This window comes from Capsaspora owczarzaki (genome assembly GCF_000151315.2).
Source record: "Capsaspora owczarzaki ATCC 30864 unplaced genomic scaffold supercont2.12, whole genome shotgun sequence".
In the NCBI taxonomy this organism is placed as follows: domain Eukaryota; class Filasterea; order Ministeriida; family Capsasporidae; genus Capsaspora; species Capsaspora owczarzaki.
The window spans coordinates 928318-949896 of record NW_011887303.1 but is presented as its reverse complement, the minus strand read 5'-3'; the positions used below and the strand labels follow the sequence as shown (position 1 = coordinate 949896).

Sequence of the window (21579 nt, the reverse complement as noted above, 5' to 3'; positions counted from 1 at the left end):
ACGACTTCCCTCTCCTTCAATGCCACTCATTCCTTGTGTATACACTCTTTCTTTGTTGAAAACCCCTCTTTGTTGAATGCGACCGCTGCTGGTGCTGGTGTTTGCAGGGTTTGCATTGGCGCTGGCGCTCGTCCTCGCGCACTCGACCGTGGCCAACGACCTGCTCCAGCTCGCCAAGAACAAGGTCACTGCACCGCACCAAGCACAACGACAGGGCGGCGGCGACGGCGACGGGGACGAAAGCCCGCTCTACGTGGTCGTCTCGGGCTATGCCAACTTCACCCTGACGCTCGCGCTCATCCCGTCGGAGGGCGCCGTCGTCGAGCTCGTCGAGAGCCACACTGGGACCAACGCGTCGTGGGTCGCTTGGCACCCGACCAACCAGTCTGTCGCGTACGCCGTCCAGGAGCTCAGCCCCCAAGGCCAGGTCGTCACCCTCGCTCCCGTCGCGCCGCTCTCGCTCAACTTTGACGTCAGAGGCAACCCGAGCCCGTCCTATGGCGGCGCGCCGTGCCACTTGATGATCCACCCGTCGGGCCGCTTTGCGTTCGTCGCCAACTACGACGACGGCGTCACTGCCATCTACAACATTTCCGTACCCGGCAATGCAATCTCAGACAAGGCCTATGCCGTGCGGCAAGATGGGCAGAACGCTCACATGATGGCAACACGCCATCTGGGCAACTACATCTATACGCCCTTCCTGGGCTCGGATTACGTCGCGCAGTACACGTTCGACCCGCTGTCGGGCGAGCTCGCCCCGCTTGCGACCGCACCCACCTTCAAGGTCTTTGCAGGCTGCGGCCCGCGCCACATTGTCTTCCAGGCGTACTCTGACGTTGCATATCTCATCTGTGAGACCGGCAGCACCGTGCTGACGCTGGCAGTCGCGCCCACGGGCGAGCTGTCGCTGCTGCAAACGCTGTCCACCATTCCCGATTCCTTCAACGCGAGTCTCAACACTGGCGCGGAGGTGCACATCTCCCCCGATGGCCGATTCGTCTACTGCTCCAACCGAGGGCACAACAGCATTGCCATGTTTGCCGTGGATGCTGCCACAGGTCTGCTCTCCCCGCTCGGCTGGGAATTTGGCAACGGAGGCATCAACATGCCTCGGTCGTTCGCTATCGACCCCGTCGGCAACTGGATGGTGGTTGCCAATCAAGGCGCGAGCACAGTCACCATTCTGCACATTGACTGGATTTCAGGCCTTCTGCAAACAATGGGCACGTCCACTGTGCGTCTCAACAACCCGGCGTTTGTTGATTTCCGACCAGTGGTGTGGTAAAACAAAAAAAGTTGTTTCAAGTGCCTATTGTTTTTTTTTGGCTAAAGAAACCAACGTGAATCGAAGAGCAAAGTCAGGCACTTTTGTTGCTACAGAATTTGAATTTGCCGATCCGAAAGTTTTTGCTGCTGCGAAAACCATGCTTGTGTTATGTGTGTGTGTGTGTGTGTGTGTGCGGGATAGTAGGAATGTTTTAATGGAAGCACATTGCTTGGAGCCAGTTTTACAAATGCAAAATCAAAAGGACAAGACGACGGACAGAACGTTGGCGGCATGCAAACAAAAATTCAGGACGGAAGACACAAAGCAACACAGATGGAGATAACACAAAAGAAAAGAAAAAAAAAACGAGAGACAACACAACACTTGGGGGCTCGTGCCAAGAATCAATCTTGGCACGAGAGCAAAGGAGGGGAGAAAAGGAGACCATTTCGAAGAAACTAGAAAAAAAAAGTTTCGAAACGGCCTGACTAAAAGTCTGGGGTGGGGTTTACGCGGCAGAACGGGCCGCCGACGTGCTTGCGCCTTGCGATGAAGACGACTGTGCAAGGTCTGGCGACGAAGAGTCCGAGTCCAGTGAAGGGTTTCGGCTGCGACCAAACTTCATCTTGAGTTTGCTGAAAAATCCGAGAGGTTCGGCAATGTACTGCTCCACCGTCACGTCTTGACGCAAGTCGGACGGCAGTGGCTCGGAAATCCGGTTGTGCTCCTCAAAGACGGTCTCAACAATTTCGGCTTCCCAGCACGACGAGGCGACCATCGGGAACTTTGAGTAGTTTTCCGTGTCGTCCTCCGTCAGCTTGACATCCTTGATGGAATCAAAGCGATCAATGTCGAGAACATCCTTGGCGTTGACTTGGTGTGCCTGCAATGGCCCAATTCGATGGGAAGGGATGTGAGGAACTGAAACAAAAATCATCAAAAAGGGTTTTGCGCGAATGTGTCAAACTTACACTTGGCTTGCAAGGCGAAGGAATGAGACCCGCCTCGAGACGAACCCAATCGATCGACGCAAAGAACGGGTGACGCTTGAGCTCCTCGGCATCGCCACCCATGCAGCCCAGTCGCTTTGTATAGTCGCGCTCCAGTAACCGCATGCACAAATCTTTTGATTCGGGCGTAAAGTGAGAGTCGTACTCGATGACAGCCTCCAGCACGCGCTGCTGAAGCTTGTCCACTCGCAGCTTTTCCTTGCGGGCGCGGAATGGGCTCTGCAGAGAGGTGGAACGAGCAATGTATCGTGAAAGTGAATGACACGATTGTATCCCACAATGCCGTTGCCACCGATTCGCATCACAGCGAAGCAAACAGACCAAATACACTTACGTGACCACAGATCATGTCATAAAGGACGCAGCCGAGACCCCACCAGTCAGCAGACACGCCATACTTTTCGCCATTGATGACTTCCGGAGCTGCATTTTCGCACACGTTGTAACAAGTGCCATGTGAGCAAAAGGAGGCGACACCAATAACCACGCCCCGCAAAGGTTGTCACATACCCATGTATCCTGGCGTACCCACGCGACCCTTCACGACAAGTTTTGGCGGCTTGAGTTCGACAGCAAGGCCGAGATCGGACAAACATACGTGACCTTCCTCGTTCAACAACATATTCTCGGGTTTCATGTCGCTGGTTGTCGAAAATGAAAAAAAGCCGTTCGTTAGAAAAAACAACCAAACGAAACACGAAACACGAAAACCAACCGCATCCTCAAACCTTACCGATATAGCAAATTATTTTGGTGCAAGTGCTGGAGCCCGAGAATCATCTCGGCTGCGTAAAAGCGGGCACGCTCCTCTTCAAAGACGGTGCAGAAAGAAAGGTGGAATTGCAAATCGCCGCCGTTCATCAAGTCCAAAACCATGCAGAGCTGCTCCTTGGTGACAAACGCGTACTTGAGGCCGACAATGAAGCGCGAGTTGACCTTGGCCAACAGATCGCGCTCGTTCCAGGCGAGCTGTTCGCCCTTCTTCTTTTTGATTCGTTTCTTATCCAAGCACTTAACAGCATACATTTTGCCGGTATCGCGTTTCTGGCATGCATGCACCTGTAAAAAATGTTGCAAAAAAAAAAAGAGGCAAACAAGATGAGCTTGGCGAATCCAGCGAGCAAAGCCAAATAAAAAAGTTCTGACGCCATGACCAAAAACAGGAGGGAAACAAACCTCGCCAAAGCCACCCTTGCCGAGGACACGGTAAAATCGGAAGCTGTCGCGGTCAACCGGACGACGCGAGAGCCACTTCCATTGTAGCAGACGACTGTACCAGTGGCTGGCTCGAAACTCGTCGAACGGTTTGCCAGCCAGGTGCTGGCGCACTAAAAGCTCCGCGGGCTCAAACACTTGCGAAGAGACTGTTGACTCGCCCAGTTTCTGTCCAATCTCGCCAATTACTGCTTGCGGGACGACTGGCAATTGGCTTGATTTGGATAGTGAGTCGTACACGGACTTTGCCTTGGCACGCTGCTCCGTCTGAGGTGCGAGGCGGAAGCTCTCCACGTCGGCAAGAAACGTGCTGTATGGTTTGTACGCGGGCGAGCTGCCGCAAAAGTGTGTGAGGAAGAGGCGCTTGCCGATTTCGGATTTGCATACGGCGTCGAGCGTGAGTTCTGTAGTTTTGTTTTTTGTTGTGCACACAATGCACGTCAGTCAAGTCCCTCGCACCGCAGGCACGAAGCACAAGGAGGCATGCCAGTGGTGGCCAAACAACATACCTCCTGCAGCGTTGAGTTCTCGCTCGAGCTCTGCGCACTGCCGAATATGTGGAAACCGGAGCATTTCCTTCCATTTTTTGGATTTGCCTTTGCCTGTTTCCCCCCCCCCCAAAAGCAAGACGCACAAAAAGAGAAATGATGTGAGTGAGGTTTGTTCGATGCAGCGATCGGATCTGACGGCGAGAGAACCAATCCATGGCCCAAAAAATAAAAATAAAAAAAAAGCGGTAAAATATGATTAATTCTTGATAAAAAAGAAAAAAAAAGGGAGAAAAAAAAAAAAAGGGAGGAAAAAAAAAAAAAGAAAAAAGAAAAAAGAACAAAGATTGCTTTTCAAGTGAGGCGTGAAAAACCCTCTCCATCGCTTGTCCTGGCCTCGTTTGCGAGCACCCAGTTGTGAGCCACTGTGCGGTGTTGCCTCTCCAGCAAATGATGCACTCGGCTGCCGTGCGCGCGGTCGAGTCCTCAAAGCCAAAGTGCCTCCAATGCAACATAAGCTTGAATCCGCTCTCAAAAGAATAAATGTTTTTTTTTTTTTTTTCCCAATGTGAAAATGATCATCTCGATACGAATTCAAAGGCTTCGGAGCAAACCAGCCTGGGCGCCAGTTCGCAGACTCGGATACAAACACAAACAGCGCACTGTACCAGCACGTCCCCACGCCCCCATTGAGAGGGACTGAGCCAGCCATGGCCGCAGCGCTCGTCGCTGGGGAAGGCATGTAAGCGTCACAGCAGCAAAAAAAAAAAAAAAAAAAAAAATCATAAAAAAACATCATAAAAAAACCATCACAAAACCCTCTGGATTTGTTTGGCTTTTAGTAAAAATTGGGATAGGATCTACTGACTATCTCGCACGCCGCGACTACCAAAAGCCTGCAATTCCAGCCAAGTCGCCACCCTCCATTGAAATAAAAATAAAAATAAAAATAATAATAATAATAATAATAATAATAAAAAAACCAAAACATTGATTTTTTTTTTTCCATGTCGGGATTCGGTTTGGTCAGCGCTGGAAGGGCACTCCGCCCGTCCACAAGAGGGCAGCAGGACAACAGTGTGTATCCACCGTCCAGCGGGCGGAGCGGGACTCGGTGGTGACAGCGAACGTGTCAACAAAGTCGGATGTCAAAAAACCAAAAAACCAAAAAACCCAAAAAACCCAAAAACCAAAAAAAAAAAAAATCACAATGCAATGTCGGTGATTGACACTGTTCATGTCAGGGTCGAGAGAGGGGGAGCGAGCACGACGCACCTTCCATGGCTTTTATCAATTGCGTATTCGCCACAATGTTCTCAAGGTCCATCATGGTTGCTAAAAGGGAGAGGGAGAGAGAGAGAGAGGGGAAAGGCAGGCGGAAAAGAAGAGGAAGAAGTCGAAGAAAAAAAAAAAAAAAAAAAAAAAAAAAAAAAAAAAAAAGAGTGCAGATTTTTTGGTGAATGGTTTGGATTGAATACGTCGGGTGTGTGTGTGTGTGTGTGTGTGTGTGTGTGTGTGTGTGTGTGTGTGTGTGTGTGTGTGTGTTGTCTGAGGAGAATGGACTTTTCAATGGGGCAATGCATTTTCACCAACTCCAGCCTACGTCGGAAAACCCCTCACTTTGCACCTTCCAGAACCCCAATTGTCACAGATTTTCTCGTGTGTATCAGAAAGATTGCTCGAGTCCTGACATCGCACCGAGCACAACAAGACCAAAAACAACAACAAGGTTTTGCTCAGAAAAACTTTTGCTCGTGGCCGCGATACGTGCGAACAGAGCCGAGAGCTCGGTTTCCACGCTTGAGATGGTACTCGCGGAAATGCTCGGCAAGCTCGCCAGCTTTGGCAGGTCGGAAAAAGACTGGGTCACCGAGGGCAAGCGGGGTTTGCCGAGCCTCTCGCGAGCACGAGACCAGCGGCGTTTGCACTAGATGGAGAAGTCGAAGGAATGAGTTGACAGACAACAAACAGGAAGAGCGAATAAGTCATCGTCTTCTTACCCTCGCCAAAGCCTTCGTGGGCGTAGGTCGAATAGCCTGCGGGCAAGAAAGGCGTTGGCTGCTTGTCCGACGACGTGGCACCGCTGGCAATAAAGCCTCCGGATTGGCAGGTGACGGAGCGCGCGTCTGGCTTTCGCGTGACGAAAAGGGCAAATGCGAACGCCGGAATGCACTCATTGGCGCGGTAGTAGTCAAACAAGCGAGACTGCAGGATGCCCGAGCCAATCGTTACCTGTTGTTGCGAATTCAATGACGAGGCAGATAAGAGCTCGAACGTATTCGCAAACAAACAAACAAAAAAAAAAAAAACAACGAAAATTTGGCACGACGCTATTCTCCTTACCTCGGTCAAGCTTCGCTCGCGACTGGTTTCCGCCACGTTGCCAGAGCCGCCGCCGTTGAAAAACTCAAGGCGGATGTTGCGGCTGGAGAGCAGGGCAGCGACCTGTTGGCGCAGCGGAACAACGGCAAAGCGCATGGATGCTGCCTTGATCAAGCTCTTGATTGGGTTGAGGCAGCGTTGGTAAGCGTTGTTGTCAGGCAGGCCGGCGACTTGAGCCTAGGCGGAACGACAGAGATGCGGTCGTTCATCAGTGACCAAAGACCAAAAAACGAACAAACAAACAAACAAAAAAAAAAAAAAAAAAACAAAAAACATCGCATACCTCATAACCCATGACGCCAACCAGCTGAAGATGCGGAGACGCTTGCAGACGGGTCACAAGGGCAGAAAACTGCTGAATCGTGCGGCACGACGAGCGGTGGACACCAAAGTGGAGCGCTCCGCCGAAGAGTCGCAGGGACATGTCGACGTCGATGCAAACGCGCAACTTGAGCTGATCGACACTGGCGACATTGGCCGAGGTAGACGCCGCAGCAGGACCCGTGGAAACGCCTTCCGCGGCCTCGTGTGCGATGCGCTTGCGGCGAATGACAAACGTTTCGAGCCGATCGATGTGCTCGAGCGAGTCAATCATCAGCGTGAGCTTGACACCTGCGAGCAGCAAGTCGGCCGCAGCATCCAAGTCCTTCTGGTCGACGGTCGGGTATGCCACCAGCAAGTCCTTGTTCCAGGCGGCCAGCGCTGCGACAGATTGCTGCGAGGTCGAAGGTTTGACGGCTGCCGTCTCTGCAACGCGAGCGGCGTCCACCTGATCGGCCGCAAGCTGCTCATCTGTCAGCGAGGCGAGGAACGCGGCTTCCTGCACCGAGTAGCACATCAGACCTGTGATGGCGCCGTTGCTCGCCTGCACGGCCTGGCGAATCAGCCAGGGCACACGCAACGACTTGGTCGCCAGGCGCACACGCTTGCCGCCACTCAGCGCAGGCAGCGTCAGCAGTCTCGCATTGGACTCGAACACATCCAGGTCGACCAGCGTAAGCGGCGCCGTCAGGTCTTCATGCTACAAAATCGACATCCGTGTACGGTGGGTGAGTGCAAATTTGGCTAAAAAATTGGTTGTTTGCCAGAGATCAACAACAGCAGAGCAAATTGTGAATACGATTCAAAGTCAACCATCAACCACCAAGAATCTTGCAAATATACAAGTTCATCGTGTTTTGACGATAAACGTTGTATTCGAATTCAAGATTTTAAGATTGTTGGAGCGGAAACGGCCCAAATTTTCGACTTCCGCTTGACTTTTGCAATTTCCGCTTCAAACTCGACACTAAAACGCCACTTTTTTTGCTGATCAAAAATGGAATCTCAATCCAGAGATCGGAAAGCTCAACGAACAGCTGTTGTCGAAGCTGCCCTGTGTGGCTTCTTTTACCTTGAGCAGGGCGCGGAGCTGGTCGTAATTCCACGCTTTGGCCGTCTTGTCGCGGATGCGTCGGAGCCGGTCGCGCTCGGCCTTGGCGCCGCGGCGGGCGTACCAGCGTGCAGCAGCCAGAATGAAGACAACAACGCCGATGCGGCGCAGGAGGGTCTTGCGTTTGCGCGGCGACAGGAGCGTCTGCAGCACCGACGGCGGCAGATACGTGACGGCCAGATTGACAATGGTGGAGAGGACGTCGTCCATTGTGCTGACTTTTTGAAATGACGACTGCTGCTGAGCATTTGAGATAGTCGAGGATGAATAACCAATTCTCAGAAAGAGCGGTTTCATCATTGGGATCAGCTCTGCTCTCATCTTCGACCTCACTCTGAGCTGCTTCGTTTCAAATCCACTACTGTACTTTTACTTGTGCTTCAAATCACTCTTTCTTTTTTTTCATATTCATACCTTTCATACGCAATCATGCTCGCTGCTGTCGTGTCTTCTGCCGCTGCTGCAGCTCTGCGCACTGTGAGTTTGCATCCATTGAATCAAACATGCTTCACACCCCCCCCCCGCCTCCTTCGTTTTTCATTGTTACCTCTGTGATCCAAGTGTGTGTGTCTCTCTCTCTGTGTGTGGATATGACTGAGCACTGAGCACTGAGCACCTGGACTCACGCAATTTTGACCCCGTGCCCGTGCTCCCTCTCAATCTCAGCCTGCCTGGACTGTTGCTGCTGCTGCTGCAATCCGCGCATCGTCGTCCAGCGCATCGTCATCGTCCTCATCGTCGTCGCTGCCGAAGGGCATGGGCGGCGTGCGCATCTACGACAACGCGGCCGACGCAGTCAAGGACATTCCCCATGGCTCCAAGCTGCTCGTCGGTGGCTTTGGGCTCTGCGGCATCCCCGAGAACCTCATCAGCGCACTCCGCGACACCCGCGTCTCTGGCCTCACGGTCGTCTCCAACAATGCCGGGTAAGTGCTCCGGAAGGGTTGGAGAAGGGGTTACCATTGCGCAGTCCAGTCCAGTCTGCACACAGTCCACATTGCCAGCTATTCCATCCCCCATGATCATCATTCATGATCAAGCCATGATCTGCAAGACAATAGCGAGATCACACTCTTGCTGTCTAGCCATTCTCGTTTGATTGAGGGTTTGATTGCGAGATTCTCACTTCTACTTGTGTGTACATGGACGTAAAAAAATTCAATTGCACAGTGTCGACGATTTCGGCTTGGGCACGCTGCTCAAGACCAAGCAGGTCAAGCGCATGATTGCGTCGTACGTCGGCGAAAATGCCGAGTTTGAGCGCCAATACCTCAGCGGCGAGCTCGAAGTTGAGCTGACCCCTCAGGTACAAAAAACCGCTTTTTCTCATCATTCACCCTTTGAGGTGTTTTTTTTTTGCTCAGATCGGATGCTCACAACAATGCCCATCTTGTCTCCAACCCATGCTTTCGACCATTTCTCGAATACAGGGCACGCTTGCCGAGCGAGTGCGCGCTGGAGGCGCTGGTGTTCCCGCCTTCTTCACGCCGACTGCGTACGGCACGATTATTCACCAGGGTGGCACGCCTATCAAGTACAACAAGGACAAGACTGTTGCCATTGCGTCCAAGCCACGAGAGGTGAGTTCAGTCTCGTCGTTTCACACGCAGATGCATGTGTGAACATTTTTGCTCAACACATATTTCTGACTTTCAACACAAGTCGCGCGAGTTCAACGGCATCAACTACATCATGGAGGAGGCCATTACTGGCGACTTTGCGTTGGTCAAGGCGTGGAAGGCCGACACTGCAGGCAACCTCATCTTCCGCAAATCCGCTCGCAACTTCAACCCGCCGATGGCACGCGCCGCGAAAGTCACCATTGCCGAAGTCAGTCTCAATCGACAAACTGAAGGGCCGTAAGTGTCGTTGTTCCCTTGAAAAATGGACACTGACTCTGAATTTCCATTGCAGGTCGAGGAAATTGTGCCCGTCGGAACTTTTGATCCCGACCAAGTCGACGTTCCCGGCGTGTACGTGAAGCGCGTGGTTTTGGGAGCAAAGTACGAGAAGCGCATTGAGGTCAGTGACGATTTCTGCGCAGCTCTGTTTTCACCCCCCCAAAAAACCTGGCACTCATTTGGTAAACTCGATTGTTTCGCGCCTCCCCCTTCATCGTTGTCCTCAGCGCCTGACCCTGAGCAAGGAGGGAGGAATCTCCTCACCCGGTGGCAAGGGCTCCGAGATGCGCGAGCGCGTCGTCAAGCGCGCTGCGCAAGAGTTCCAGGACGGCATGTACGTCAATCTCGGCATCGGCATGCCCATGCTCGCCAGCAACTACATCAAGCCCGGCCGCACCGTCTTCCTCATGAGCGAGAACGGCATTCTTGGCCTGGGACCCTTCCCCAAGCCTGGCGAGCAGGACGCCGACCTGATCAATGCCGGCAAGGAGACGGTCACTGTTCTCCCCGGCTCGTCCTTCTTTGGCTCCGACGAGTCCTTTGCCATGATTCGCGGTGGCCACATTGACGTCACTGTGCTCGGCGCCATGCAAGTGTCCCAGTTTGGCGATCTTGCCAACTGGATGATTCCCGGCAAGCTCGTCAAGGGCATGGGCGGCGCCATGGATCTCGTTGCGTCCCCCGGCACCAAGGTCGTCGTCACCATGGAGCACACCTCCAAGGACGGCTCTCCCAAAATCCTCGAGACCTGCTCGCTTCCCGTGACTGGTCGTCGATGTGTTGACATGATCATTACCGAGCTGGTGAGTTTTGGAGAGTTTGGGTTTGGGTTTTTTTGGCTGCTTCTGGAGGACTGACTTGGTGCATTTGATCCTCTTGTGTCTTGTTAGGCTGTTTTCGACGTCGACGAGAAGACTGGCTTGATTTTGAAGGAGGTGGCGCCGGGTGTCACTGTTGAGCAGGTCCAAAAGTCGACGGGCGCCAAGTTCACCGTCTCCAAGGATCTCAAGGAGATGACTGTTGAATGAGCGTAGCATTGTGCCGATTTTGTGATTTTATCCCACTTTTCACACTGCCGACGTATTAATACAGTAATTTTAACGCCGTTGTGTTCTAAGACCGATTGCAATGAGTTTCGTGACAAATTTGTGCGCGCTTTGAGCATTCGATCTCGAGCAAGCTGGGCAGCATCCCGTTTTCATTTTGCGCTCCATCTCAGAGTACCTCAACACAGCTCCTTCTCAATCTCCACATTGGATCCATCTCATTCAGTTCCAGCAGACCTTTCCATTGGTTTACCATTTCTTTCTTTCTTTTTTTTTTCTTCAGTCTTGTTTCGTTCGAATTTTTCCTGTTTGAATTTGTATGTTTTTTTATTTATTTATTTATTATTTTGTATTTTTTGTGATTTTGTGTTCAGTTTGGCTTCTTTTGATCCCTTCGTCGACGGTTGCGCTTTGTGTTTGTTGTGGTCACTGCTGATCACACTGCTGCTGATCTGACCTTTTGCTGCGGCTGCTCGTCTCTGAACGAGGCTGCGGCTGCGGCTGAAATCTAACACTGTGGCAACCCTCATTTTTTTTAATTCTTTTTTTTTTTTACTATTTTTTTTTTTTGATTCGATTGAAGAGCGCGTTTGTTCGCTCTGTTCTTTGCTCGGTCTGCTTTCTGCTTTTTGGTTCTTGTGCTTTGACGTTTGACACTTGTCCTCATCAGCCACACTTTCATCGCTTCGGCGACCGTCTCAAATCAATACTGGAATTCACGGTTCAAATTTTCGTGAGATCCTCTTTTTTTTTTTTTTTTTTTTTTTTTTGATATTTCGGAGTTTCGACTTTTCCTTCGATTTTTCCATTCGGTCGGTCGGTCGGTTGGTCGGGTTTGCAGGCTGAGTTGCGTTTTTTTTGCTTGCCATTCGCATTGACGCTGCCAGTCTCATCACATCCGATGCCCAGGACGAGCAACGACAGCAACAAGCCCTCGGGAATGATGTTCTGCCCTCTTTTTTTTTTTTTCATTTTATTTTATTTTATTTTTTTAACAATTTTATTCCAATACCTGCCTTTTCCAGCTATGCAACAAAAAACAAGGCAAAATCAAAAAAAAAAAAAAAAAAAAAAAAGAAAAAAAGAAAAAAAAGAAAAAGAAAAAAAAAAAAGAAAAAGAAAAAAAAAAACGATTCAACTTTTTGTTTGTGTTTCATTTCGTGATCAACGAACAACGAACAACAACAAACAACAACAACGAAAACAAACATTCAAAAAGTCACAGCAAGCAAAAAAAAGAAAGTTTCACTGAACAAAGATCTGAAATTTTTTGAAATTTGTTGACTCGCTTTTTTGACTCGCTTTTTGACTCACTTGTGGCTGATCGTGATCTTGCCTTTGCAGAAACGACCATGAACAGTGACGACTTTTCCCAGGTGGAGGAGAACAAGGCGGCCCTCCGCCAGCGCCAGGACGACATGCAGCAGCGCACCTTCACCAAGTGGTACAACTCGTACCTGAAGCACCGCAACATTAACGTCAACAACCTGATTGAGGACATGCACGACGCCGTCATTCTGCTCAACCTGCTCGAAATCATCTCGTCAGAGAAGATTGGCAAGTACAACAAGGCGCCCAAGATGCGCGTCATGAAGCTCGAGAACGCCAGCGCCGCCATCGACTTTATCAAGCGCCACGACATCAAGCTGACTGGCATTGGTCCGGAGGATCTCGTCGACGGCAACCAGAAGCTCATTCTCGGTCTGTCGTGGATGCTGATTTTGCGGTATGAGATTCAAAAGTTCTCGCAAGACATCCAGGAGCTGCTGCGCTGGTGCAAGGCCCGCACGGCCGGCTACCCGAACGTCCGCGTCCAAAACTTCACCGAGTCGTTCAACGACGGCCTCGCCTTTTGCGCACTCATCAACAAGCACTACCCCAACCTGCTGGACTTTGACAAGCTCGATCCCGCCGCCAACCGCGAGAACTTGGAGCGCGCCTTTGACATTGCCGAGCGCGAGTTTGGCGTGCCAAAGCTGCTCGACGTCCAGGACATGCTCGACGGACCCGACGAAAAGTCAGTCATCACCTACGTCTCCAAGCTGCGCCAGGCGTTCGCCGACAAGGACAACGAGCTCACCGAGGCTGCCCGCCTGGCCGAGCTCCGCCGCCTGCAAGAGGAGGAGGACGCCCGCCGTCGCGCCCAGGAGGAGGAGGAGCTCCGCCGCCGCGAGCAAGAGCTCAAGGCCGCCGCAGACGCCCTCAACGCAATGTTCCCCAGCCTGCTTGCTCGCCAGGAGCACGAGGCCGAGACCGATCGTCTCAAGGGCCAGTATGGTCCTCGCGCGGACGATCTCGCCGAGTGGATTGCCAACAACGACCGCAACATGGGCGACCAGCTCGCTCACGTCAACGACTTGAATGGCGACGAAGTTCTCGCGGCCCTCGACAACCTCAACCGCTTTGACGAGAGCGACAAGCCTCCGCGCCACGACGAGCTGCTCGACCTCGGCCAATTGTACGACCAGGTCAATGCCCGCCTTGCCAAGGAGGGCCGCCCGCCGTTCGATCACCCCCACGGCATCAAGCAGCTGAACAATGGCTGGAATGGCATGGAAAACACCGAGCGCGACCTCCGCAACGCCCTGCTCGCGCGCGCCAAGCGTCTCGGTCTTGTCCAGCCTCTGATTGAGCGCTTCCGTCGCATCTCTGCGCGCCTCACCAACTGGCGCGAGACCCGCTCACCGCTCATCGACTCGACCGAGTTTGGCGACTCTGAGGTGGCCGTTCTCGGACAGCTGCGCGAGTTTAAGCGTGTTGAGACGGAGGTTGCCCCGCAGCTTGCCGCCGTCCGCTCGCTCGACAGTCTCGGCCGTCTGATCAAGCAGCAAGACAACTCGTTCAACGACGAGGTCGACGGCACCCTTCGCGAGCAGCACGGCTTTTACGACCAAGCCCAGGCACGCGCATCCAACCGCCGCGCCGCCCTGCAGAAGGAGCTCGAGCGCCAGCAACGCCTCGAGGAGGAGCGCACCGTGTACGGTCGCCGCACCAACGAGCTTGCGGGCCTCTGCGACGAGGGCGAGGAGTATGTCAACTACCACCTCGAGTCGGTCGACACTGCCGACATTCTTCGCCAGTACCACCAGCGTCTCGACACCTCGGTCGACGGCATCAACGCCAACGCCGCGCCCCAGGGCTTTGACCGCGAGATTATCAACGCGCTCTTTGTCCGCGTCGACCACATTCGCGGCGCCATCCGCGACCGTGCCGGCCACGCCGAGCAGGCTGCCCAGCGCGCGCAGACCGAAGCCGGCCTCAACCGCTCGGTGGACGCCATCAACCGCGACTTTAAGAACTGGCACAACGATGCCACCCGCAACGTTGCCATTCTGCACGACGACATTGCGACCCAGTCCCGCGAGCCTGCTCACCAGCACCTCGACGCGCTTCGTCGCAACCTGCCCGCTGGCCAGGACAAGGTCGAGCAGCTCCGCACGCACGCCCGCCAGCTGCGCGAGCTTGCCGACAGCCAAGCGCACAGCGGCTCGGCCAACTCGCCCGCTGCCCTCAACCTGCGTCAGAGCTCCCAGGAGGCCGAGGCTGCCCTGAGCAACGCCGACGCTCTCGTCCGCGCGCACCAGCAACAGATTGAGCGTCTGCAAGGCGAGGTTCAGGTCCTCGACTCGCAGCAGCTGACTGTTCCCAACCCCAATGCCGTCCGCCAGGCCCTCAAGACTCTCAGCAACCCTTCGAACGGCGTGCTCGAGGAGCAGGCGCTCCGTGACCGCGGCATCCGCGAGGAGCACATTGGCTACCTCAACTCGCAAATCCAGGCTGCTCCTCGTGGCGGTTTGGACTATGACAACTTTGACCCTTACCGTGGTCGCACTTTCACGCCAGCCACCCGCAAGGCCAGCATTTCTGCCGCCTCTTCGGCCCCATCCACTCCCCAACAACAGCAGCGTGCAGCTCCCACCCTGGCGCGCCAGCCCTCGCAGCCCTCCACCCCTTACTCGCCAGCGTCGTCGGCTGCGCAGCCTCGCGCCCTGAGCACTGGCTCGTACCAACAGCAGCTGCAAAGCCCCTCGTTCCAACCCGCGGGCTCCAACCTGTCGTCGCCAAGCACGTTCCGCTCTGGCGGCGCCAACAACCGCCTGAGCGCGTCGTACAACGACCAGCCCGTGTCGTCGCCCTCCTCTGGCCGCCCGTCGAGCACCTACAACGACAACTCGCACAGCCGCTCGCCCCGCCCTACTTCGTCCGTTGGCGGTTCTGGCATTGGCCCTGACGTTGTGGTGGATGGCACCCGCCAGTCGTCCCAGATTGAGGAAAATGTTATTCTGCATGTGACGCAATCCGACGATCTCCCCGTCATTGTCAAGTACGAGCTGGAAGTCCACAAGTCCAAGCGCATCGACTTCACCCTGTCCACCGAGGGCAGCCAGAACCTCGAGGTTGCCTGGCCGACCGAGGGCGACGGTGTCCGCGCCCAGACCTCGGTCAACCCCTTCGAGTGCCGCACCATTGCTGTCCTCCGTCAGGTCGACCCCTACGCCAGCGCTTCATTGCGAGTCAAGTATTCCTGGAAGAGCAAGGATGCGTAAACGAGTTGGGATTTAAAGCGAGAGCGCTGGTTTTTTGATTGCTCTTTTGTTTTTTTTTTTGGTTGGCTTTCCCCCCCCCCCTTTGTCTATTCTTGTTCTCTCGTGTCTTTCCCATTTTTTTTTTGCTTGTTTTACTTGTGCATCTGTGTCGGGTCGTTATTCTTCAGTGTGTTTTCTCGACATTGCTGCTTTCCCATTTCCGTTGTTGTTTGTGTACACTGTGTGGTTTTTTTTTTGTTAATCTAGCTTCTTCCCCCCAAAACTGTTCATGCGGCTTCCAACATTGGCCTTTGTTGCAGAACGGTTTCACGGCTTGGTTGCTTCAATCGATTTCCAATTCTCATTGCTGCGCTTGTTTCCATGTTACCTCGTTCCATTGTCACTCATCGACCATGTCTAGCTTTGTTTTTATTTGTTTTCCCTTTTTCATAAACTCGTTCCATATCATATCCACACAACCAGTCTTGTGTTTGAATTGCAAAATGTCCAGAATCGCATTCACTCCAACGCGGATTGCGTTTGTGCATCCCGACCTGGGCATAGGCGGCGCTGAGCGACTGGTCGTCGACGCCGCACTCGCCTGCACCAGCAAAGGCCACGAGGTGCACTTGTTCACGTCGCACCACGACCCCGCGCGCTGCTTCAGCGAGACGCGCGACGGGCAGCTTCCCGTCCACGTCCACGGCAGCTGGTTTCCGCGGAACATTGCAGGGTAACAACGGGCTGCTTGCGTTTGATCTTGCTGACAACGTCAATATCATCTATTGCATCATCATGGGGTTTCAACGCGATGGTCTGGTGGTGGATGGGGGAGGGGATTGACTGCGATCTGAGCAAATAATGCGCTGTCAAAATCTGAGACAACAAACAACGCACTCACTAGTTTCCACGCTGATCCAAATTTCGCGTTGACAGACGATTTTACGCATTCTGCGCCTATCTGCGAATGATTATCACTGCCATCGCTATGGCTTTGTTCTATCCACGGTTTGACGTGGTCGTTGTCGACCAAATTTCAGCGTGCATCCCGTTTTTGCGCATTTTCTCGCCAAAGTCCAAGGTGCGCGTGTTGGGCATTGATAATGCGATGTCACACGAGGCTGCTATTACTTGCAAATTTGGGTCGTCGCTTCATCTGCTTTGGACGATTTTCTCATTTCGATGTTCTTCTCTTGGTTGCTACAGATTGTGTTTTACTGCCACTTTCCCGATCAGCTCTTGACACAGCGAACCTCGCTTTTGAAGCGACTGTATCGATCTCCTATTGATTGGCTGGAGGAGCGGACGACAGGTGAGAAAGAAAGAGATTGTCAATTTTATCAAAGTGTAGAGACAGTTGTTCTCGACATTCGAACAGCAAATGGTGCGCAACACATTGCTCACACTCTGTATGCTGCTGCGTCACACCATTGTCTCAGGCCTTGCCGATACCGTGCTGGTGAATAGCAAGTTTACGGCTGGAGTTTTCAACGCCACTTTCCGTTCACTGCAGCACATTCGGCCGCAGGTTGTGTACCCAGCCATCAACGTTGCTGCTTTTGGGTCGGCAGATGATAACGGTGGCGGCCGTCCCCGCGGATTTGCGCGACTCGCTCTTGCCCCTAACACCACTTTCTTGTCGATCAATCGCTTTGAGCGCAAGAAGAACTTGATGCTGGCACTCGAAGCGCTGCTCGGACTGAAGCAGCAACTCACAAAAGCAGAGTGGGAGCACGTGCGACTCGTTTTGGCTGGTAAGCAGTTCTGCCGATTTTTTTTTTTTTTTGTGTGTGTGTTTCGTTTTTACGGTCGATTGACCCGACTTTGGGTGACTCTAACATGGCCTTTGTCTTGCTTCTGTAGGAGGATACGACGAGCGCCTCCCAGAAAACCGCGAGTATCATGCCGAGCTGCAGCAGTTTGCACAAGCGAACGGACTGGCAGACCATGTCAGTTTCAAGCGTTCCTTCAGCGATGAGGAGAAGATTCAGCTTCTTCGCTCCTGCGACTGCCTTATGTACACTCCGACCAATGAGCATTTTGGCATTGGGCCCTTGGAAGTAAGTGGCCTTCTTGCCAAGTTCGAAGGCTTGTTGAACTCCATCGCCCGTTGATTTGCGTCCCTCTGTGCCCTCATGTTTCGCGCCTCTGCATCTTCCGTCCAGGGCATGATCTCCTCGCGACCGGTTATTGCTGTCAACACGGGCGGGCCGCTTGAGACGGTCGTTCACAAGCGCACCGGCTTTTTGTGCAATCCCACCTCGGAGGCGTTCACCGCGGCCATGCTTGAGATTGTTCGCAACCCTGACGCCGCCGAGCAGATGGGCGTTGCCGGCCGTGCTCGCGTCCTTGACAAGTTTTCGTTTGCGGCCTTTGCCGATCAGCTCGAAGAGGTGGTTCAGAATTTGATCGAGGCCGGTCCTTCTCCTGCAGCAGCAACAGCAGACCGTCGTCGGCAGCCCTCGCGCAAGGCCAAGAAGCTCTGAGGTTTGTTATTGCTGCATCAACAACGTTGGTGTTGTTGTTTTGACTGCCGTGCTCGTTGCGCTGCGACCGCGAGTTCCGGATTGCCGTTTGTTCATTCATCCTGTGCCAAAGCACCTCTCAAAATCGAGACCAGTGTCATATTTCTTCTTCTTCCTCGCAGTCAAAAGCAACAACAAAAACCGAGCAGAGCGTGCGAACACAATGTTCGTACTTCATGTTTGTTTTTCAATTGAGATTGAGATTTTCAGCGATCTTTCCATCTTTTTTTTTTTTTTTTTTTTTTTCCATTCAGTTTTCCATTCAGTTTTTTTTTCTTTTCTTTTTGAATGTCGGCGACCGTCGCTCGTGCTGCTCACCACCACGGTCCGATCGGCGCCGGCGCAGGGTCAACAACCGCACCAGCAATGCAGTCGCAGCCGCAGCCCGGCGGCAAAGTGCTGAGCGGAGCCGCGTTGAGGCGCGCAATGAAGAAGAAGGATCGCAGGAAGCAGAAGGGCAAGAAGCACGGCCACGGCGCGACGACCAACGGCACATCCGCATCCGCTGACGACGACGACGACGACGACGACGACAATGCTGACGATGATGGTGGAGCGGGAGCCGGCGCAGAGGACGACATTGACATTGAGGTCGAGTACGTTGCCGAAGCGCCGCCAGTCGACCTCGCAAGTGCACAGTACGCAGAGTTTGCAAAGGCGTTTGCGCGATTCCAGCCACAGTCTGCTGATGCTGGTGCGGGTGCGGGTGCGGGTGCGGCGGCTGAAGGCGGGGCCGACGACCCGTCAACGACCGATGCTGCTGCACAAGCTGCTGCTGCCCAAGCTGCTGCCGATGCTGCTGCTGCCAAGAGCGCGAGCGAGCAAAAGTCTGCCGAGGGCGACGAGAACGACGGCGAGGGCGACAAGGCGATGAGCAACCGCAGGCGCAAGATGACCGAGCGCTTGACAGTGGCCGAGCTCAAGCAGCTCGTGCGGGCGCCAGACGTCGTTGAGGCGGCAGACGTCACTGCACGCGATCCGCGACTGCTCGTCACACTCAAGTCCGCGCGAAACACGGTGGCAGTGCCCGTGCACTGGCAGCAGAAGCGCAAGTACCTCCAGAACAAGCGCGGCCAGGAGAAGCCGCCGTTCGACCTGCCCGAGTTTATCAAGGCCACGGGCATCATGGAAATGCGCGATGCCGTCGCAGAGAAGGAAGCGGCAAAGTCACTCAAGTCCAAGATGCGCGAGTCAGTGCGGCCCAAGATGGGTAAAATCGGCATCGAGTTCCAAAAGCTGCAGGACGCCTTCTTCAAGTTCCAAACAAAACCCATCATGTCCAAGTTTGGCGAAATGTACTTCGAGGGCAAGGAGTTTGAGACCCGAGTCACCGACCGCCGTCCTGGCCAGCTCTCGAACGAGCTCAAGGAGGCGCTCGGCATGCCGATCTCGGGCAACTCGATGCACCTCTTCCCTCCGCCGTGGCTCATTCCCATGCAGCGCTACGGCCCGCCGCCGTCCTACCCCAACCTCAAAGTCCCCGGCTTGAATGCACCCATCCCGTCTGGCGCCAATTTCGGCTACCATCCTGGCGGCTGGGGTCGTCCGCCCGTCGACGAGTACGGCCGCCCGCTGTACGGCGACGTCTTTGGCACCGTGGCTGCCGACTACAACAAGACACTGAAGGCTGAAGACAACGAGCCCATCCAGCGACAGCTTTGGGGCACGCTTGAGGCCGAGGCTGCCGAGTCTGACTCGGAGTCGGAGGACGAGGAGGCCGAGGATGGCAACGACGAAGGCGCCGAAGGCGTCGATGACGGTGAAAACGAAGACGAGTACACGAACGGCGGCGCAGCAGCTGCCGACGACGAGGAGGACAGCGACGCTGCAGAGCGTCGCGCCCAAGCCGCCATCGCTGCCGAGTTGCACGGCATGGAAACGCCCAGCGGTCTCTCCTCCATTCCAGCGGGTCTGGAGACTCCCGATGTCATCGAGTTGCGCAAGCGACGCATCGAGAGCGCAATGGACCAGCGAGACGGCGAAGCAGATGCGGGTCGTCCAAAGTCGCTCTACCAAGTCATCCCCGAGAAGCGTGCCACGGTTGGCGGTTCCCTCATGGGCTCCGAGCGTGTGTACGATATGCTTGGTGCCACGACATCGCGGCGAACCGTTGGTGCAGGTAATTTAGCGTTTGGGTGATGGGGTGATTGGTACTTTTGTTGTCGTTCACCTTTTTGAGGGAGGATGTTCGCCGGATTGCTCACTTTTTCTTTTCTCTGTCTCTGTCCATGTGTCGTTGAAAAAATATCTTGTTGTCGCTCTAGGTGTGGACCTGGCGCTTGATCCGAGCGAACTGGAGGGCCTGGATGAGGACGCTTTGAGGGCACGATTGGAAGCCGCGCAGCGCGAACAGCCTGGCGGCGAACCAAAAGAGGATTTGAGCGATCTGGTCGCAGAACATGCCGCCCGACAGACTGTAAAGAGAAAGAAGGCCCAAGACACTGGCAAGTCCAAAAAGTTCAAGTTTTAAAGCGACACTTCGATTTTTGATTTTTGTTGTTGTTGAGCCGTATTTTTTTTTCTCCCAAACTGCATGTTCATGGCGAGTACACTGTTTATGCAGACCTTTCTTGCTTTGATGCATTGCTGTTGCGACGGAGGCAAGTGAGTGACCTCAGTCTTCAAAAACCTTATCCAGTCGTTTCGTTTCCCCCTCCCTCATTTCGTAGCACTGCGCGTCTGCATCTCTCCAGCCACTTGCATTCACGCTTCTTGTTGCTCTTCAACCATGTCTGGTGGCGGTCGTGGACAGGGTGCCGCCCCTGACGTCTGCCCGCCAACCTCGCCCAGCGTTCCCAGCAGTCTCCGAACGCTGACCACCGCTGCTCCCGTCGCACCATCACCATCATTGGCATCATCTTCGTCACTGACAGCTTCATATACCTCTTCCATGAATGCCAGCGGAAGAGTGGTGGCTGCATCCTCAGCCGTAGTAGGACCAGTCACAGGAGGAGGCCGGTCATCAGTTCGCTCCACAACTCCGACACGGACAGCAAGTCCGCCTGCGACTGCTGCGGGACCATCAAGCGCAGCTCTGTCAAGCTCAACTCTGCCAAGATCAGCCCCGTCAAGCACCGCGTCGTCGCGCCCATCGCAAGGCAGACTAGCCGCTGGTACCGTTGGTGTCGCTGGGTCTTCCCCGGCCTCGTCCCCGTCCTCGTCCTCGTCATCAACGTCCGGGTCATCGTCATCACTCGCTGCACCGCTCCAGTCACTCAAGGCGCTCTTCTTCAAGCCAAAGCGCGCGGCCGATTCGCGCCCGCTGGCAGCCTTCTTCAAGGCAGACCAGCAGCTCAAGAAGCTGGTGCGGGAGCTGGACGCCTTCGACGGATCGGTCGACGCAGAGACGTGCGTGCTGATGGTGCAGAAGCTCAGAACGTCACAGCAGACCCTGCTGAACATTATCAACGCTATGGTGGACGAGTGCACTGCTCAGCTGCGAACCAGCGCCAGCCGGGTGGAAGAGCCGCCGCTCCGATCGAATCGCGGTTACCGTGTCAAATTCCCAGAGGATGTCCAGGAGGACTTGAACCAAGGGTACTATGCTCCGCTGTGGTTTAACGCAGAGTGCCTCGAGGCCGGTGCAATCATGGCCACGCACGAAGATGCGTCAGAAGAGCTCAGGCAACCTGCCAGGCTGCTCGTCAACTCGATCAAGCGACTTCGCAACTCCATCGTCCAGTATGGAGCATCGTCGCCGTCCTCGTACGATCGGGCTCCCGGCATCTCATACCATCCTGCTGTGCGTGCTGCCCTGCGGGATTTCGACACGGCGTGGACCACC

At 54.2% G+C, this 21579-nt stretch overlaps 8 protein-coding genes across 8 annotated transcripts; 6 read left to right on the top strand and 2 right to left on the bottom strand.

The window, feature by feature from the left end:
* Positions 1-38: 38 nt before the first annotated feature.
* Positions 39-1530, top strand: CAOG_06909 (hypothetical protein). Its single transcript, XM_004344480.2, has one exon. It carries the CDS (start codon positions 77-79, stop codon positions 1286-1288), a length of 1212 nt encoding a protein of 403 aa, XP_004344530.1. The 5' UTR covers positions 39-76; the 3' UTR covers positions 1289-1530.
* CAOG_06908 (G protein-coupled receptor kinase 4) lies at positions 1467-5402 on the bottom strand. The gene is made up of 8 exons (XM_004344479.2): positions 5259-5402; positions 4005-4097; positions 3457-3899; positions 3014-3339; positions 2791-2921; positions 2615-2703; positions 2242-2499; positions 1467-2153 (listed from the first exon to the last, which is right to left on the bottom strand). The coding sequence occupies exons 1-8, from the start codon at positions 5311-5313 to the stop codon at positions 1779-1781; spliced, it is 1770 nt and encodes a 589-aa protein (XP_004344529.2). The 5' UTR covers positions 5314-5402; the 3' UTR covers positions 1467-1778.
* Positions 5403-5556: 154 nt separating this feature from the next.
* On the bottom strand, positions 5557-8030 carry CAOG_06907 (hypothetical protein). Its single transcript, XM_004344478.2, has 5 exons — positions 7759-8030; positions 6649-7386; positions 6327-6542; positions 5984-6215; positions 5557-5910 (listed from the first exon to the last, which is right to left on the bottom strand). Exons 1-5 carry the CDS (start codon positions 8005-8007, stop codon positions 5720-5722), a joined length of 1626 nt encoding a protein of 541 aa, XP_004344528.2. The 5' UTR covers positions 8008-8030; the 3' UTR covers positions 5557-5719.
* Positions 8031-8201: 171 nt separating this feature from the next.
* On the top strand, positions 8202-10803 carry CAOG_06906 (3-oxoacid CoA-transferase). Its single transcript, XM_004344477.2, has 8 exons — positions 8202-8274; positions 8464-8723; positions 8968-9103; positions 9228-9377; positions 9460-9627; positions 9712-9819; positions 9926-10501; positions 10589-10803. The coding sequence occupies exons 1-8, from the start codon at positions 8227-8229 to the stop codon at positions 10724-10726; spliced, it is 1584 nt and encodes a 527-aa protein (XP_004344527.1). The 5' UTR covers positions 8202-8226; the 3' UTR covers positions 10727-10803.
* Positions 10804-11036: 233 nt separating this feature from the next.
* On the top strand, positions 11037-15549 carry CAOG_06905 (hypothetical protein). Its single transcript, XM_004344476.2, has 2 exons — positions 11037-11061; positions 12089-15549. The coding sequence occupies exon 2, from the start codon at positions 12097-12099 to the stop codon at positions 15289-15291; it is 3195 nt and encodes a 1064-aa protein (XP_004344526.1). The 5' UTR covers positions 11037-11061; positions 12089-12096; the 3' UTR covers positions 15292-15549.
* A 211-nt stretch (positions 15550-15760) lies between these two features.
* CAOG_06904 (alpha-1,3-mannosyltransferase ALG2) lies at positions 15761-17941 on the top strand. The gene is made up of 6 exons (XM_004344475.2): positions 15761-16003; positions 16207-16351; positions 16477-16582; positions 16710-17024; positions 17134-17330; positions 17436-17941. Exons 1-6 carry the CDS (start codon positions 15774-15776, stop codon positions 17754-17756), a joined length of 1314 nt encoding a protein of 437 aa, XP_004344525.1. The 5' UTR covers positions 15761-15773; the 3' UTR covers positions 17757-17941.
* A 119-nt stretch (positions 17942-18060) lies between these two features.
* On the top strand, positions 18061-20359 carry CAOG_06903 (splicing factor 3B subunit 2). Its single transcript, XM_004344474.2, has 2 exons — positions 18061-19914; positions 20060-20359. Exons 1-2 carry the CDS (start codon positions 18084-18086, stop codon positions 20263-20265), a joined length of 2037 nt encoding a protein of 678 aa, XP_004344524.1. The 5' UTR covers positions 18061-18083; the 3' UTR covers positions 20266-20359.
* Positions 20360-20523: 164 nt separating this feature from the next.
* CAOG_09016 (hypothetical protein) lies at positions 20524-21537 on the top strand (the record flags this gene model as incomplete). Its single annotated transcript, XM_011272401.1, has 1 exon — positions 20524-21537. A coding segment is annotated over one exon (1014 nt), but the record flags the coding sequence as incomplete, so codon positions are not given.
* Positions 21538-21579: the final 42 nt, after the last annotated feature.